The sequence below is a fragment of the Scheffersomyces coipomensis genome (genome assembly GCF_036884675.1).
Source record: "Scheffersomyces coipomensis strain NRRL Y-17651 chromosome Unknown DFJ63scaffold_3, whole genome shotgun sequence".
In the NCBI taxonomy this organism is placed as follows: domain Eukaryota; kingdom Fungi; phylum Ascomycota; class Pichiomycetes; order Serinales; family Debaryomycetaceae; genus Scheffersomyces; species Scheffersomyces coipomensis.
The window spans coordinates 1,703,760-1,721,786 of NW_027042894.1; the positions used below are offsets into that span (position 1 = coordinate 1,703,760).

The 18,027-nt window shown below is 31.2% G+C and overlaps 7 protein-coding genes across 7 annotated transcripts; 5 read left to right on the forward strand and 2 right to left on the reverse strand. All coding sequences in view use genetic code 12, as the record gives it.

The window, feature by feature from the left end:
• Positions 1–512: 512 nt before the first annotated feature.
• Positions 513–4,001, forward strand: PYC2 (pyruvate carboxylase 2; the record flags this gene model as incomplete). The annotated part of the gene is made up of 1 exon (XM_064907448.1): positions 513–4,001. The coding sequence occupies one exon, from the start codon at positions 513–515 to the stop codon at positions 3,999–4,001; it is 3,489 nt and encodes a 1,162-aa protein (XP_064762942.1).
• Positions 4,002–4,284: 283 nt separating this feature from the next.
• Positions 4,285–4,899, reverse strand: DUO1 (Duo1p; the record flags this gene model as incomplete). The annotated part of the gene is made up of 1 exon (XM_064908163.1): positions 4,285–4,899. The coding sequence occupies one exon, from the start codon at positions 4,897–4,899 to the stop codon at positions 4,285–4,287; it is 615 nt and encodes a 204-aa protein (XP_064762943.1).
• A 351-nt stretch (positions 4,900–5,250) lies between these two features.
• SOH1 (Soh1p) lies at positions 5,251–5,727 on the forward strand (the record flags this gene model as incomplete). The annotated part of the gene is made up of 1 exon (XM_064904952.1): positions 5,251–5,727. The coding sequence occupies one exon, from the start codon at positions 5,251–5,253 to the stop codon at positions 5,725–5,727; it is 477 nt and encodes a 158-aa protein (XP_064762944.1).
• A 490-nt stretch (positions 5,728–6,217) lies between these two features.
• On the forward strand, positions 6,218–9,262 carry DFJ63DRAFT_132785 (uncharacterized protein). The gene has a single exon (XM_064903374.1). The coding sequence runs from the start codon at positions 6,708–6,710 to the stop codon at positions 9,162–9,164; it is 2,457 nt and encodes an 818-aa protein (XP_064762945.1). The 5' UTR covers positions 6,218–6,707; the 3' UTR covers positions 9,165–9,262.
• A 133-nt stretch (positions 9,263–9,395) lies between these two features.
• Positions 9,396–10,337, forward strand: DFJ63DRAFT_312926 (uncharacterized protein; the record flags this gene model as incomplete). The annotated part of the gene is made up of 1 exon (XM_064906078.1): positions 9,396–10,337. One exon carries the CDS (start codon positions 9,396–9,398, stop codon positions 10,335–10,337), a length of 942 nt encoding a protein of 313 aa, XP_064762946.1.
• A 1,024-nt stretch (positions 10,338–11,361) lies between these two features.
• On the forward strand, positions 11,362–14,058 carry AXL2 (Axl2p; the record flags this gene model as incomplete). Its single annotated transcript, XM_064906079.1, has 1 exon — positions 11,362–14,058. The coding sequence occupies one exon, from the start codon at positions 11,362–11,364 to the stop codon at positions 14,056–14,058; it is 2,697 nt and encodes an 898-aa protein (XP_064762947.1).
• A 932-nt stretch (positions 14,059–14,990) lies between these two features.
• Positions 14,991–16,978, reverse strand: DFJ63DRAFT_335144 (uncharacterized protein; the record flags this gene model as incomplete). Its single annotated transcript, XM_064908164.1, has 4 exons — positions 14,991–15,015; positions 15,105–15,625; positions 16,079–16,179; positions 16,315–16,978. The coding sequence occupies 4 exons, from the start codon at positions 16,976–16,978 to the stop codon at positions 14,991–14,993; spliced, it is 1,311 nt and encodes a 436-aa protein (XP_064762948.1).
• Positions 16,979–18,027: the final 1,049 nt, after the last annotated feature.

Here is an 18,027-nt window from a genome sequence, read left to right on the forward strand (position 1 = left end):
ATTCTATTTTTTTTTTAATGGACTGGTTTGTAGATCTTCTGGTCGACTAAATACTATAAATACTACTTAATTCCTTCTACTCAATTGAGTTCTCTTCTTCATATCAATTGCTTCTGATAATCAGTATCTATTTTGTTCACTAGATTCTTTCTTTCTTTCCTTCACTCATTAATTGTCACTAATTAATTAATTTTTAGTGAGAAACAAACAGCGACAGAAAAAAAAAAAAAAGCTCAATTAATTAATTGATTTTTTTTCCCTTCTTCCTCATTCTGCTGCTCATTATTTTAATCTTTGAAAATCCCCTCCTTTTATCTTTTCCAAATCAATTTCAATTAATTTATTTTAATTTATTTTTATTTTAATATCCCTATTCCTTCTTTTTCTTTTTCATCAATTGACATTTGCCATCGATCCCATCCGTCCATCAATCATCACAATCGACAATGGCATCAATCGTCAATATCAATCCTCCTGCCGATGATATCACAGAAGCTACCCGTCTTCAACAAATGAGAAGAGATTCAACCGTCCTTGGACCCATGAATAAAATCCTTGTGGCCAATCGTGGTGAAATCCCTATCAGAATCTTTAGAACTGCTCATGAATTATCAATGCAAACCGTGGCTATCTATTCTCATGAAGATAGATTGTCAATGCATCGTTTAAAAGCTGATGAATCTTATGTCATTGGTAAAAAGGGTCAATTCACTCCTGTTGGAGCTTATTTACAAATTGATGAAATTATAAGTATCGCAAAACATCATAATGTTAATATGATTCATCCTGGTTATGGATTCCTTTCTGAAAATTCCGAATTTGCTAGAAAAGTTGAAGAAGCTGGTATAGTTTGGATTGGTCCAAGTTATAAAACTATCGATGCAGTAGGTGATAAAGTTAGTGCCAGAAATTTAGCTCTTGCTAATGATGTTCCTGTTGTCCCAGGTACTCCTGGTCCAATTGAAACTGTTGAAGAAGCTGAAAAATTCGTTGAAAAATATGGTTATCCTGTCATTATAAAAGCTGCTTTTGGTGGTGGTGGTAGAGGTATGAGAGTGGTGCGTGAAGGTGATGATATCGGTGATGCCTTTAATAGAGCCACTTCAGAAGCTAAAACTTCATTTGGTAATGGTACTTGTTTTATTGAAAGATTCTTAGACAAACCAAAACATATTGAAGTTCAATTATTAGCTGATAATTATGGTAATGTCATTCATCTTTTTGAAAGAGATTGTTCAGTTCAAAGAAGACATCAAAAAGTGGTTGAAATCGCTCCTGCTAAAAACTTACCAAAAGAAGTTCGTGATGCCATTTTAACTGATGCGGTTAAATTAGCTAAATCGGCTAATTATAGAAATGCAGGTACTGCTGAATTCTTAGTTGATGAACAAAATAGACATTATTTTATTGAAATTAATCCAAGAATTCAAGTTGAACATACTATCACTGAAGAAATCACTGGGGTTGATATCGTTGCTGCTCAAATTCAAATTGCTGCTGGTGCTTCATTACAACAATTAGGACTTTTACAAGATAAAATTAATACTAGAGGTTTCGCTATTCAATGTAGAATCACTACTGAAGATCCAGCCAAAAGTTTTCAACCTGATACTGGTAAGATTGAAGTGTATAGATCTGCTGGTGGTAATGGTATTAGATTGGATGGTGGTAATGGTTTTGCTGGGTCCATCATTAGTCCTCATTATGATTCTATGTTGGTTAAATGTAGTTGTTCTGGTTCAACTTTTGAAATTGCTAGAAGAAAAATGTTAAGAGCTTTAATTGAATTTAGAATTAGAGGTGTTAAAACTAATATTCCTTTCTTATTAGCTTTATTAACTAATGAAACTTTTATTGTCGGTAATTGTTGGACTACTTTCATTGATGATACTCCTTCATTATTCCAAATGATAACTTCTCAAAATAGAGCTACTAAAATGTTAGGTTACTTAGCTGATTTAGTGGTTAATGGTTCATCTATTAAAGGTCAAGTTGGTGTGCCAAAATTAGATGATGAAGCTGAAATTCCAGTCATTCATGATCCAAAAACTGGTATTGCTATTGATGTTGAAAATACTCCAATTCCAAGAGGTTGGAGACAAGTTTTATTAGAAGAAGGTCCAGAAGTTTTCACTAAGAAAGTTCGTGAATTCAAAGGTACTCTTATAACTGATACTACTTGGAGAGATGCTCATCAATCTTTATTAGCTACCAGAGTTCGTACTATTGATTTATTAAATATTGCTCCAACTACTGCTTTTGCTCTTAATGGTGCCTTTTCCTTAGAATGTTGGGGTGGTGCTACTTTTGACGTCTGTATGAGATTCCTTTACGAAGATCCATGGGCTAGATTAAAGAAATTAAGAGCTGCTGTTCCAAATATTCCATTTCAAATGTTATTAAGAGGTGCTAATGGGGTTGCTTATTCTTCATTACCTGATAATGCTATTGATCATTTCGTTAAAGAAGCTAAAGATAATGGTGTTGATATCTTCAGAGTTTTCGATGCTTTAAACGATTTAGATCAATTAAAAGTTGGTATTGATGCTGTTAAGAAAGCTGGTGGTGTAGTTGAAGCTACTGTTTGTTATTCCGGTGATATGTTACAACCAGGTAAGAAATATAACTTAGAATACTACTTAGATGTGGTTGATAAGATCGTTGCTATGGGTACTCATTTCTTAGGTCTTAAAGATATGGCTGGTACTTTAAAACCAAAAGCTGCAACTATTTTAATTACTGCAATCAGAGCTAAATATCCTGATTTAGCCATTCATGTTCATACTCATGATTCAGCTGGTACCGGTGTTGCATCTATGACTGCTGCTGCCAAAGCTGGTGCTGACGTGGTTGATGCTGCTTCCAATTCCATGTCTGGTATGACTTCTCAACCTTCCATCAGTGCTATTTTAGCCTCATTAGAAGGTGATATTGAAACTGGTTTAGAAGATTCATTAGTTCGTGAAATTGATAATTATTGGGCTCAAATGAGATTATTATATTCATGTTTCGAAGCTGACTTGAAAGGTCCAGATCCAGAAGTTTATCAACATGAAATTCCAGGTGGTCAATTAACTAATTTATTATTCCAAGCCCAACAATTAGGTTTAGGTTCTAAATGGGTTCAAACTAAAGAAACTTATAAAATCGCTAATAAATTATTAGGTGATGTGGTTAAAGTTACTCCAACTTCAAAAGTGGTTGGTGATTTAGCTCAATTTATGGTTTCAAATAATTTATCCGAAGAAGATGTTTATAAATTAGCTGGTGAATTAGATTTCCCTGATTCTGTTTTAGATTTCATGGAAGGTTTAATGGGAACACCATATGGAGGATTCCCAGAACCATTAAGAACTAATATGTTAGGTACTAAGAGACAAAAATTATCCAGTAGACCTGGATTGAACTTAACTCCTGTTGATTTTGATTCTATTAAACAAGAATTAGTATCAAGATATGGACCAACCATTAAAGAAAGTGATGTTGCTTCTTACGTCATGTATCCAAAAGTTTTTGAAAGTTATAAGAAACAAGTTGAAAAATATGGTATTTTATCAGTATTACCAACTAGATATTTCCTTAAACCATGTAGAATTGGTCAAGAATTAACCGTTGACATTGAACAGGGTAAGACTTTAATCATTAAATTATTAGCTATTGGTGAAATCAGTCAACAAACTGGTACTAGAGAAGTTTTCTTTGAATTAAATGGTGAAATGAGATCTGTTACTGTTGATGATAAGACTGTGTCCATTGAAACCAAGACTAGACCAAAGGCTTCTGAACCAAATGATGTTGGTGCACCAATGGCTGGTGTTGTTATTGAAGTTAGAACCAAACCAGGTACTGAAGTTAAAAAGGGTGATCCAGTTGCTGTTTTATCTGCCATGAAGATGGAAATGGTGATTAGTGCTCCAGTCTCTGGTATAGTGGGAGATATCTTAATCAAAGAAGGTGATTCTGTTGATGCTAATGATTTAATCACCAGTATTCATAAATAAATCAATACTTAAAATTAAAATCCTAAAATATTCCCTTCTACGATAAGTTCAATTCACACTCCCCAATAGAAAGAAACGACAAAACATTACAGTTAGATGCAACATTTACTGATTTTTTATATCTGTTTTCTTTTTGTTATTTGCTTTTATAGCTTTAGTTTAGCTTTCCCATTTTTTGTCTCTCTAGTTTTCACGTTTATGAAATTTTAGTCTTTCAAGTTCATTATAAAATAAATACATACATTTACATATTTAAAAAGAAATTCTATTGTACATTATACTTCTAACGAGCACCTCTTATTCTTTTAGCAGGTGTACCCACAGTTCTATATCTTGGATTATTACCAGCTTGAGAAAGTCCTAGTTCTCGTCTTCGTTTATTATTCAAATCTGTATCACGATTAAGTTGATTACTCCTCTCATAATCCTTTGATTCAATTCGTTGTTCAAGTTTATCATTCTCTGCATCAAATGATTGTAATTGTTTTAATAATTCTTGTTCTAATTGTAACTTATCGTCAAAATCATCATCTTCTTCATCATCATCTCCGTCGTCATCTTCTCCATCTATACCTTCTGTGTCACCCTTTGGTGTAACTCCCTTCCATACCTTATCATTTATAACATCATGAGTGAAATTGGTCTGGGATAGTATTCTAATCCATTGATCCAACAACGTATGTGTACTCTCACTAGCATCATTCAATTTATTTATATTATTATTGGTGAACTTTATCGTTTGAATAAGATTAGCAATAGTTGAATTGATTCGATTCAATTGAGCTAATTCTCTTTCCAACGCCAATTGTCTGGAGGTTGAGTTGATACCACTGCCTATTATAGGAGCTCCTCCACGCGTACTTGAACTTGGAGTGTTACTTTTTATATGATCTGACATGGTTTGATATAGTGTGGATAAGCCTATCTGTCTGAACACTATCAAACGATTGATATATATAAACAGCTTTGTTTACAAAAATCATAACAAATTAAAAAAAGTCCTGTATATAAAACAGTGATTAATTTTTGGAGTACACAATTTTTTTCAAGACCAGTTTTGAAAGTAACAATTGACCATTGACAGCTTTGTATAATTGGTATACCAAGAACAATACAGTTGAGGAATACCGTTACGATATATATAACAATGGCTACAGTAGAGGAAAAGAGTATAGAGCCAGTGATACCTCCTACGGATGGAAACGGTGCTGTTGAACCACAAGATGCTGCTAATAATGAGATGAATAAAATGATAAGTTCATTACCAACACGATGGGAAATTGAATTAGAATTCGTTCAATCATTAAGTAATATCCAATATTTGAACTTCTTAGCTCAAAATAACTATTTACAAGATGTTAATTTCATAAATTATTTGAATTACTTACAATATTGGAATCAACCTCAATATTCAAAATATTTGGTATACCCTAATTGTTTACATATTTTAACCTTGTTGCAAGATAAGAAATTCCGGACTAATATCGTTAATCCAGAATTCATGAATAATTTAATGAATGATATGGTTAAAAGATGGCAAGATGCTGATACTACTTTAATGACTCCTCCAAGTGCTCCTCATACAAGTAATAGTAATGGTAATGGTAATGGTAATGGTAATGGTAATGGTAATGCAAGTATATCTCACAATAGCAATGTCACCAGTAATGATATCAGGGATAGCAGTATTAATGAAGAGGATGAAAAGGTGGAAGAAACGAGTTAATGTTTAAATTATATCATAGTAGACCGGTGCTACAAACCGTAACAAGCCATGCTTTCTTCCATAAGATAAAGGACCTTGAGGCATTCAAGACCCTAGATAAGGAAGTATATAACTTAATCTGATACCATTATGGATATAGGATTCGGAATCGGATCACTTAATTTAATCCAACCTTATTATAGTTAATAAAATAACAACGGTTTTTATTTTTAGTATACCCCTAAAACAGTAAACTGCGAGGCTGTATTTGGAATTATATAGAGAGGGAATAAGCGGATCTAATATCTAAAAATAGCATCCTGCGAAATTCAACAACTTTAAGCTATTTCATGACAATTAACTGATTCTGCACTGCCCTGGATTAACTAACACTTGTATTTTTATACTAAGTAGTTACACCATTTAATATAGAATACTAATAAATGTATATTTCGAAAAAAATAATATACTTCTTCCTGTTTATTCCTAGGAGATAACAGGCTTTATCTCTCGGAAATAATGCCTTAAGTCCAGCAGTATTCATCTACTAACTGAAATGAACCTAGTATTATCTAACGAATATCATTTAGAAACATCAAATATCTTATCAGAACATAAGGTAAGGTAATCAGTTAGCATCAAACACGAGGTTTCCCCTCGAATTCTAACTGTGATTTGATAACTAAACCATAGTCAGTGCTCTATAGCTCAGAGAGGGCTGAATCAGCCAAATGAACTTTAAATTTTTCCTCCTCCCATCTCTCACTCACTCTCACTCACTAAATTTTTTCCCTCTGCATTGTTTTGAGATAGGCCCATAGCCTGGTGATATATAAATACAGTAAAAGTAACTAATCTATAATTTTGGATGAAATTTGATAAGAGTCAGATAATAATATTACTATTTCTGATTATTATACTTCATTTCTTATTCTTGTCAATAGTTTTATCTTGTTAGGATTCACATTATAAATGTTATACTAGAGAAAACCCCCCTAAGTATGTCTGACTCCACCCCCTCCAAATTCCCATTTTTTTTAAGTGCAAAAGCGCAAAATATGCTCAAATCATTATATATCCCAAAGTGGACCATATTAATTTCAAACTTCGCTATAGTTATATATGATATCATATTCAATGTGTTGGACTTGACATTGTGTCTTTATTACACCCATACCAAAGCATCTCAAACTGTACCATATTCATTAGGATCATTGATAATAGGTGTTGTTATATTAATACACTTTTTAGCTGAAAGACTTAGTGTTGGAGATACAGTCCTTTCTAGATCCAAACAATGGAAAAAGTATATGGAATTAACTAAATATTCGAAGTTTGGGTCATGGATTTTCTTTTTCTTAATCACAGTTTTAAAAGTTCAAGCTTTGTCTTCAGGCAAAGTTCAAGAAACATTATCTGATGATAGCAGTACATTCCCATTCTCAGCAAATTTAGCATATATTATCCTTAACTGTATTTCAGTAGCATTCGATTCTATCTTATTATCAGTCTGGTGGGAAAAAAGCTTGAAATCAATTTATATACTTTTTAGAGGTTGTCAAATGATTCAAATTTTATTCTCTATAGCCATTATTCAAGCAAATATTAATGTCATAAACACAGATAATATAATAGTTATGAAAAGAGTCCATAATTTATTTATTTGTACTGCTACTTTCTTTATAACTCAATCCGGAAATGGCTTAGGTATAAGTTTCATCGTTAACAAAGGGAATCGATTAAATGATATCACTGGAAAATTTTTAGCATTTTTTAATTTATTTGCCAGTTGTTTATTATTAGTGGTGATTGCATGTTTTATCATGAGTATTTATTATTTCAATACTTCGGAAAATAATGAAGGAGATATTTCCATCAGTGTTCCTATTTTATTTGGATGTAATATATTCTTTGATTTCGTTTCAATTTATTGTACTCGACATATCAGGGCTAAGAAACCATTAATTGATTTATTAGTCGAAGAATATGATTTACTGGCATTAACCAATCAACAAAAGGCAGGATGGTCAAAATTAATTAATCTTAATAGTAGATATAATGGAGGTATAAGTGGTGATAGAATGATTTCATTAATGGAAAATTATGCTGAAAATAAGACTTTATCAGGAGTTAAATTTAAAGTTTTGAGAGTGTACAAGAAGGCACCATCTCCATTGAAGAATCAAAAACAGAATAATAATAATAAGGATAAAGATTTAGAGAAAATGGACCCAAAAGAGAATAAAATAACAAAACTAACATCTAGTGTAAGCTCTTCAGATCAAAGCAGTGACAATGATGATTCAACTGCTTGGGATCCATTTGATAAAGAATCATTAGTATTTTCAAGTGAAAATTCTAGAAACATGACATCCGATCAAACCCTTGATGAATTCAAACCATTATCTAAAAATCAATTAAAAAAATTAGCTAAAAAGAAATCCAAACAACAATCAATGGAAGAATTAGAAACAATTCAAAGAAATCTGGAAAAATTCTATGATGAATTAAGATGTACAGAAGCATTAGTATTATTAACGATTATTGATTCATTTGATTTAACTGAACGTATACCCGGAAAATTTGGTAAGAAATTATCCCAATGGTTTGGTAAAGATTCAAAGCTTCCATTATTATGCATTAAATTTGGATTAGTAGGATTTCATTGGCCATTTAAGAGATCAACGGTATACTGCAGTTCAACCAAAAAACCAGTAGCACGTAGTGCCGCTATCATGTATGCCATGGCGAAATGGAATAAATCAAATGAAAAATGTACCGTTTTATTAGATCCAACTTATAAGGATGATTTTGCTGAACCTGGAATTAGATTAGGCGGATGGTATAAAGTGATATTACCTAATTCCCATGTGATTGATTTAAGACCATTTATGAATAAAACCATTGATCAATATTATAAGGCTGTTAAGTATAGAAATCATGATAATGTCTTTTTACAAGAAAATGGTCAAGTTATTGAAACCTTTGATTTTAATGAAGAAAATTGTTCTAATATTATCAAATTAACCGAATTAATCTCTGATTCAAGACAAAATTCTGGCCGTTCAGATACTTTATTAAAACCTACTACTGAATTCATATCTCATTTTGGTAATTTTGCTAATGAAAATAACTTCCGTTCATTAGTATTCTTAAAAGTGAATGATGAATTGGTAGCATCATGTGTGATATTTAGATTAGGTGATACTATAACATCAGATATTCAAGGGTTAAACCATGAAATAAGTAAGAAATATAGAGCTTACTTTGTAATGATGCAAGAAGTCATTAAAATAGCTCTCAGGGAGAAAGTATCATTCGTTGATTTTGGACCCACCACAGAAAATGCTAAAGTTGATATTGGTTGTAAAGTCGTACCTTTAGTTGGATCTTTATCAGCCAGAAACCCATTATTATCACCTCTCTTACAATTTGCTGCTTCCAAAGTAAATGTATAGCTTAGTTTAGTTTATAGTAGTATGTTGCAAATAGAACGTCATGGAATAATCAAAATAATTCACCATTTTACACGACTGGTTTACAGTCTGGGGCAAACAAAAAAACACCCAACCAAAAAAATTGAGAGTGGATCTGAAAAAGGTGCCACCTATGTAAGGGTTGATATCGATTGATGGTCAACTATAGAGGGGTAGATGTCATCTAATACAATATATGATAAACATTTTGAAATGGTAAAGGGCTTTTCAACTAAGTTGTACCATGATTACAAAGTGTCATTATTGGAAGTGATATATTTATCATCATTTCTCATTAATTTTGCACTTGGAAAGATAGTTCATTTGTTATCACCTGATGAAGAAGTTTACAATTATTATAATAACAAGAAGAATATACTCAATCAGTTGTTCGTTAAGAAAGGATGGGGGTGGACTACTTTGTTCATTGCATTGTTTTATATCTGTTTGAATTATCAACGTCATAATAGATTGAATTTTAAAACGATTCAAGCCGTGATTATACGATATGGGTTAGTTACGATCTGGTGGATATTCTTTACTCAATGGTGTTTTGGCTTACCTATTATGGATAAGATATTTATCTTAACTGGAGGGAAATGTGTTATCAATGATAAGCAAAGTATTCCTAAAGCATTATCACATTTGATTGAATTTTTTGAAGAAATTGGATTTGAAAGTGAAGGTGGCGATTTAGAAGCTAATATATTAAAATTAGAATCATCGATTGTTTCATCTTATTCATGTCGTCGTTTAAGAGGATCATGGGAAGGAGGTCATGATCCTTCAGGTCATGTGTTTTTATTAATTCATTCATCATTATACTTATTTTTAGAAGCATTACCATATTGGCAATCATGGACAGTGTTATTAGATAATATAAGGGCATTCCTGAGAGAGGTTAGGAGTAATAATAAAACCATTCAACAAAGAGGCATCATTTTATCTCAATTCATTATTGGCAATCCACATATTTTAATTATTTTATTGATATCATTATGGTGGTTTATGTTATTCATGACTAATATCTATTTCCATTCCATAGCAGAAAAGTTGGTAGGATTAATATTTGGATATGTTGGGGTTTTAGCCATTTATTATATTCCTCGTATAATGAGTATTAATAAAGACAACACCCTGAAAAAGGTTATGTAACGATATAAGAATGCATATAGTAAAACATTTAATAAACTAATAATTATAATCACAAACTAAGAATCAGTTCAGAATTTTGAGTTATGTAACAACTGTATGTATATAGGTATGTATCAGAGCTCAAAGGAGACCAAAATGAACCTAATTCAGTAGACGAGAAGACATTCCACATTCCACACGCCAAAAAACCTGTCGACACTACTTAACCACCAAAAATATCATCACATATCAACTCTCCTAATATGTAAGTAATCTACCTAACCTGTCTGACTAGACGAAAACTGTAATACTCATAGAAATCAACTTATCAATTCACGTCTGCAACCTTATTCATTCAAAACGCGAAACGCGTAAAATTTAAATTTAAATTTTAAGACTTTTTTGGTGACACAAAATATTGATGCAAAAATAAACAGACGAAACAAAACAAACATCAAACCTCCTTATCCCACATTTCGTGTTGTAAAACTATGGGATGTAAGGCTTTACCCTTCATTTTATCTCGATTGGGAAATGTAAGTTTCAAGTATTTATTATTATTAGGGTTATTTTTTTTTATTCTGTAAACAGGAAGGGGTAATGGAACACCAAATTGCTAAAAAAATAACAATACACTATCAATCTCTTCTACAATTATTATTTTCTCATCACTAATAGCTGCCATCACCCTTTGGTTGAGAAGTACCGTCCTTCTATCTTGTTGAATTTCCTTTTCAGTTTGTAATAAGTTTTTTCCTTTTTCTTCATCTTTTTATTTTAGTTGTAACTATCTTTCTTCTTGGGATAATATCTTGTTTTAACCAATAGTCCATTCCTTTATACTTGTTGTACCCCTATCAACTCATCCTAAGAAGTTGTCTTATATCATCATAAGCAAAAGCAGCTTTTAAAAAATACTTCCCATCTTACATTCCTTCATTTTATCATCATCATCAACCACAACAAATACCCCTAGCATCTTCATTCATAGTCATCGTAGACTTTACTCCTCAGCATTAGCATACATAACAAGACATCTACAACCATGTTGTTTATCCTAATATTCCAAATATTATGCCACTTGTTAATAGTACGGGCTCAAGTTTATATTGGTTTTCCCTTTGATGAACAATTACCAAACGTTGCAAGAATAAATCAAACTTATTCTTTCACTTTGGCCAATATAACTTATAAATCAACCAATGATGCCACTATTCAATACTCTGCTTCTAATTTACCAACCTGGTTATCATTTGATGGTTCTTCAAGAACTTTCAGTGGCTTACCAAGTGCTGATGACGTATCTCAATTCCAAATTACTTTAACTGGTACAGATCCATCCGATAACTCAGTCAGTTCCAATAACTATTCCATGATTGTATCTAATGATACTGGTTTACATTTAAGTTCAGATGATGTTATGTTTACTCAAATCGCTCAATATGGTCAAACCAATGGAGCTGATGGTTTAGTTGTAACTCAAGGTCAAAATATTAATATCAAATTTGCCGAATCTGTTTTCCAATCTTATCCTAATTCAAATAGACCAATCATCGCTTATTATGGTAGATCCGCTGATAGATCATCTTTACCACCTTGGCTTGAATTCAATTCAGATGATTTATCTTTCTCAGGTACAGTTCCATATGTTGTTTCTGATATAGCTCCTTCTTATGAATACTCATTTGCCTTTATTGGATCTGATTATTATGGATTCGCAGGAGCAACTGGGATTTTCAATCTTATTGTGGGTGCTCATCAATTGAGTACATCTTTAAATGAAACCATCAAAGTAAATGGTACATTTGGAGCTTCATTTGAAATTCAAATTCCAGTTTTATCCGATGTTTTCTTAGATGGATCTCCAATCAATCAAGCTAATATCTCAACTGTTACTGCTACTGATTTACCAAGTTTTATTCAATTTGACAATCAGAAATTTACTTTAAGTGGGACATTTCCAAACTCTTCAACATTTGATAATTTCTCAATTGTAGTAGAAGATGTTTTCCAAAACAGTGTCCAATTACCATTTTCATTTGATTCAATTGATTCTTTATTCACCATTCAATCATTCCCAAACATTAATGCTACAAAAGGGGAATTTTTCCAATATCAATTATTACAATCTGATTTCACTGATTTTAATGACACTAAGATTTCCGTTGATTTCAATTCTTCATCAAATTGGTTAACTTTTACTCAATCTAATTTGACATTCACTGGTCAAGCTCCAAGTGATTTCGATCAACTACAAGTTAATATCAATGCTCAATCTGATTCAGATAATGATACTAAGAATTTCAATATTGTTGGTGTAAGTAAACAAATCACAACTTCATCATCATCCAGTTCATCATCCAGCTCATCAGCTACATCTACTGCTTCAAGCAGCTCTTCTTCAAGTTCTACTGCCACTGCTTCCACAAGCAGCTCACCAGACCATCAATCAAAATCATCTAAAAACCATAAAGCCTTAATTATTGGTCTTGCAGCAGGTATTCCAGCCTTTGTGTTAGCAATTGCAGCTATTTTCCTTATCTGCTGTTGTGTTAGAAGAAGAAGAAGAAATGATAAAGCTGATAATGAAAAGGGTAATCCACCAACTAGTCCAGAATTAACTGGTCCAGGATTTGGTACAACCATCAATAAAGATGATCGTGATGAAAATGCTAAGCAATTAGCTTCATTGAATGCATTGAAATTAAATAGTTATGAGAATGATGATGCTAGAAGTACTTCATCATCCTTGACTCAAGTTGATAGTAATGATTCTCGTTATGTTGATGCCGATGAAAAACCAATCAAATCTTGGAGAGCAAAGGATGGATCTGATAATAAGAATACTGCCATTAGAAATTCAAATGCTTCAGTTAGTACTGTCAATACTGAACAATTATTTTCAGTTAGATTAGTTGATGATGGATCATATAGAAATTCAAATCAATCATCATTATCACGTAATTTCCTCAGTAATAATTCATTAAATGGTCTTTTGGCGAGAGAATATTCTTCAGGTAATATACAAAGATTAGATAGTGATGGTAATATTGTTGATAATGAAAACCTGGTTGCAAATGGTAATAATAGAAATTCAAGTCCAAGAAAAGGGTTATCAAGAGATCCATCTAATTTAGATGTATTATTAGAAGAAAATACTCGTGATTTTAGTAGTAATACCATCTATCATAACGCTAAAAATTATCAAGATCAATCCGATGGTGACCATCCTACAAGAGAAAATACTGAAGGAAGTATCAGTAACTTGTTACATAAATTTAATGATAATTCACATTCTGGTAGTGAACATGATATGACTCAATATAATGATGATGATGCAAATTCTTCTTATTTAGATGATGAATTTAAAGCTACCAAAGCTTCGGATGGTCAATTCAAATGGACTACAAATAATAGTAGGACAAATTTAATATCACCCAGTAGTGATCATTTTGATTTAAATAATAATGATACCCCTACCACAAAAGTTAATACATCACCCACCATGAAGAATTCTAATTTTTCAGCTTTATCAGTTAATTCAAATAATTCTGATAACCTTTTACTTCATGAAGATTCAGCCAAACAAATGTCAACAGCAACTTTGAAAGCAACCATTAGTCCTACTAAGGCTAAATTAGTGGACTTTACTAGAAAGGGAAGTTTAAGAGAATCAGCTTATGAACCTGATTATAAATTTCAAGAAGAAGTTGGTCAAATTCATTACAATGATAGTGACTAATACTACTACTTTTAAAAAAGTTGTTCATTTTGCATATTTCATAGTTTGGCTTTATTTTATTTAATGGGAGTTTCTTTATATTACTAGTTTCTTTTTAATTTACCTTTTACTTTATACATTTTTATCATTTTGTTTCAAAAATTTATTTCTTTATCGTTGTCAAAGACATTTAATCTAATCTTTTTATTATTTTTATATATATATATAATTGTAATAGTATTTCAATTTTCTAATTTGTTAAATAACAATATAATAATTTTGTCTTAAAATGTCACGATACATACATGTAAGAGCAATTACAGTGGAAACTTGACTTGAGATGTTCAAATATTTTTATTCTTCTTTAAGTATTTTATAAACCTATATATTAATCTGTCCATCGCTACCATGTATATTCAAATTCAGCTAACTTATATGGCCTTGTTAAATATGAAAAACATTCACTCGCACTTCTAATAGGGCATTCATGTTCAGGCAAGAAAGGAACTTTTACAACTTTAATCAGGTACTTTGTTTCCAATTTTTCCAATAGTTCGAGTGTATAGTTTATTTCATACAAAGGGAAAGCAGGGTTGCACAGATAGTATATAGTCTCTGTCGCAATAGGGTGTTTTTTAATATTGCTTTCATGTATATCAAGCATGAAATTAGAACCATAGAGATGAATTTCTTTAGCTTGCCATAAGTATTTTACCGTTTCAGAGAAATGAACTGGAGTATGAGAGCCTATAATCGTAACTTTTTCCACTAACAACCAACTAGACTCAAGGAAATACCTGCATTGAAAGTCTCTTAAAATTAGAGTTTTTTTGACATTTTTATTATTTTTAACGAACGAACACCAATTTTGACTTGTAACGAGATCATAACATTCGAAACCAAGATGAGTTAACTTTGGAAATACTAGATCGACAAATCTAGAATCGCTCAATCTAACCTTTTGACCCAAATGCAACTCTTGAAGGTCATCTCTCAACCACAGAATTGAGATTGGAATATGATAATTTACTGTACGATGGTAATATTTTCTTTTGGCATTGTCAAACTTCAAAACATGTTTAGGAATAATATCAGTATCAAATCTAAATCCAATACAATCTAAGAATTGGAAATATCCTAATGCAGGCATTACGAAAGGATCAGGACATTGATGGGTTACTATTTTAAAAATATAAAACTTGAATTTGAAACATCCTATTTGTTGGATGAAATTAGCTTTTAATAATAAATCATTCATTGAACTTCCATCATCATGGAGTCCAAGTTTGAATTGCAATGTTATATTTATAGTGTAAGGAGAGCCTTTAAACCTACGAACATTGTCAAAGAAGAATTTCAGAGATTCTTTATAGTCAATATTGTCATTATTATGGTATAATATTTGACCTACAGTAGGAATATCAGGAATAATAAAGTCCTTTAAATTATCGTTTTCAGTTGTATCAACAAGTAATACCAAATCAGTTATTGATTTAAATTGTTTTGGCAATGGACTTGAACTCATTTTTATATAGTCTTGAAATGTTTGAATAGATTCCTTTTCTAAGTAATTAATGGAATATGGATTCTTCAATTATTATGTTTATTTTATAATTTATTAACTATTTAAAGGAGATACAACATAGTATAATCAAAAGAGTATTTAGCATACGCCTTCAGGGAAGAAATTATTATTTCTTATTTTATTCAAGCATAACATAAACAGCATATACCGAAATAATACTAGCATATTGCAGCTATGTTTTGCATCCAGAATTAAAAGAAATTTGAGTGGAAGTGCTTTTAAAAATATATAATCCTATTACCACTTATATTAAAATTCTGTTACACTGAGCAGATTTCTGAAGCAATCACTTTGATAACTTATACTCTTAACTGCGCATTGATGTTTTGGCAAAAGTGGAACTTCAACTATCTTAACCAGATAATTATTTTTCAATTTTTGAAGTAGTTCGAATGTATGGTTAGTCTTCCACAATGGCCAACCGGGATCACACAGATAGTATATAGTTTCAGTAACAATAGGGAACTGTTCAATGTAATCTTTATTTAAATCAACTTCGAAACTAGTACCATAGAGATGAATTTCTTTTGCTTGCCATAAGTATTTTGACATTTCATCTGGAAAAACAGAATTTCGATAACCTATAAGAATAATCCTGTTTAATAACAAGAAAGTAGTTTGAATAAGAAGTAGGGATTGAAAATCCCTTAAGATTAGGTTCATCTTTCTATTATTATTTTTCAAGAAGAAACTCCAATTTTGACAAGAAATTAAATCATAACATTCGAAACCGATATTAACTAAGTTTGGAAACTTAAGATGGATGACTTCGGATCCTAATAATCTTACCTTTTGACCCAAATGCAATTCTTGAAGTCCTTCTCTCAACCATAGAATTGAGATTGGAATATGATAATTTACTGTATGCTTGTAGTATTTCATATTGGATATTTCATTCTCACTCACACGTTTAGGAATAACATCAGTATCAAATCTAAATCCAATGCAATCTAAGAATTGGAAATATCCTAATGCAGGCATTACGAAAGGATCAGGACATTGATGGGTTACTATTTTAAAAATATAAAACTTGAATTTGAAACATCCTATTTGTTGGATGAAATTAGCTTTTAATAATAAATCATTCATTGAACTTCCATCATCATGGAGTCCAAGTTTGAATTGCAATGTTATATTTATAGTGTAAGGAGAGCCTTTAAACCTACGAACATTGTCAAAGAAGAATTTCAGAGATTCTTTATAGTTAACATTATGATTATTATGGTCTAATATTTGACCTACAGTTGGGATATCAGGAATAATAATTTTATCCAAATCATCATTCCCAGTTGTATCAACAAGTAATACCAAATCAGTTATTCCTTTAAATTTATCAGGTAATGGACTTAAACTCATCTTGCAGGGGTCTTGAAATGAATATTGAAATTTACCTTCGTCCAAATTAAGATTTGCTGATCCTTCAATTATTTTTGTGATATAAATATTACAAAGAAACCAGATTTTCTACAGTTCCTAAATACTTATAGTAGATTACATGTAATACATATCTTTTGCAACTTGTTATGCTAACTATTTTTTTTTTGAGCAACTATAATTTTTACTGAGTAAATAAATAAGAGCGCAGCTACTAATGAATACCTATACTAATTTTATTCCAATCTTATAATTTCAATATTTTATTAACTAGAGAATTATTTAACTAATAACAACTGTCTACTTACCTGTTATGTTCATCTTCAATCTTAATAATTTCCTATTTAGGCGACGCAATAATTTCCCCAAAATGGCTTTGATCTGACTGTTTGAGGTGCGAAAAAGCCGTTATTTTTTTATTTTTAGATCTTCATTGAAATTTTTTCTTTGAATGGACGACAACTAATTTGATTACCTGTAATCAAACTTAAATATTTCAGTTACCTGTTTTATAATTAGAATTAGAACCACATAAACTAATTCGGATATGTTATATATTTCACATGAGTCGTTAGTATTTTGTTGGGGGTAACACTATTTCCAGTTTTGTGACTGAAGATAGTTATATACTGAAGTATCCCTAAAATTTAACACATTTTTAAATAAGTACACATCATACTCCCTAGCAACCATACTCAGGAATTAATAATATTATTTTGTAGTAATAAGCTTCTCCTCATTCTCCTTATTAACTGTGATTCACACATCTTATTATCTCCTTATTCTCTATTTGATAATCGGATTTACCCCCTAATGACCCCACCGTGATACGATCGTTGAAATCAGAGATTTGAATCCCCCCCCTGAAAATTTTCTATATAACTAGCTGAAATTACTGAATTAAATTTTTATAATATTTCTTTCTTTCTTTCTATATCTTCTATTAAATTGAATTCATTAAAGTCAATATTCACTTTTTTCCATTTTCATTTCAAGTCATACCAAATGAGTCAAGAACCTCAACTTGCTAC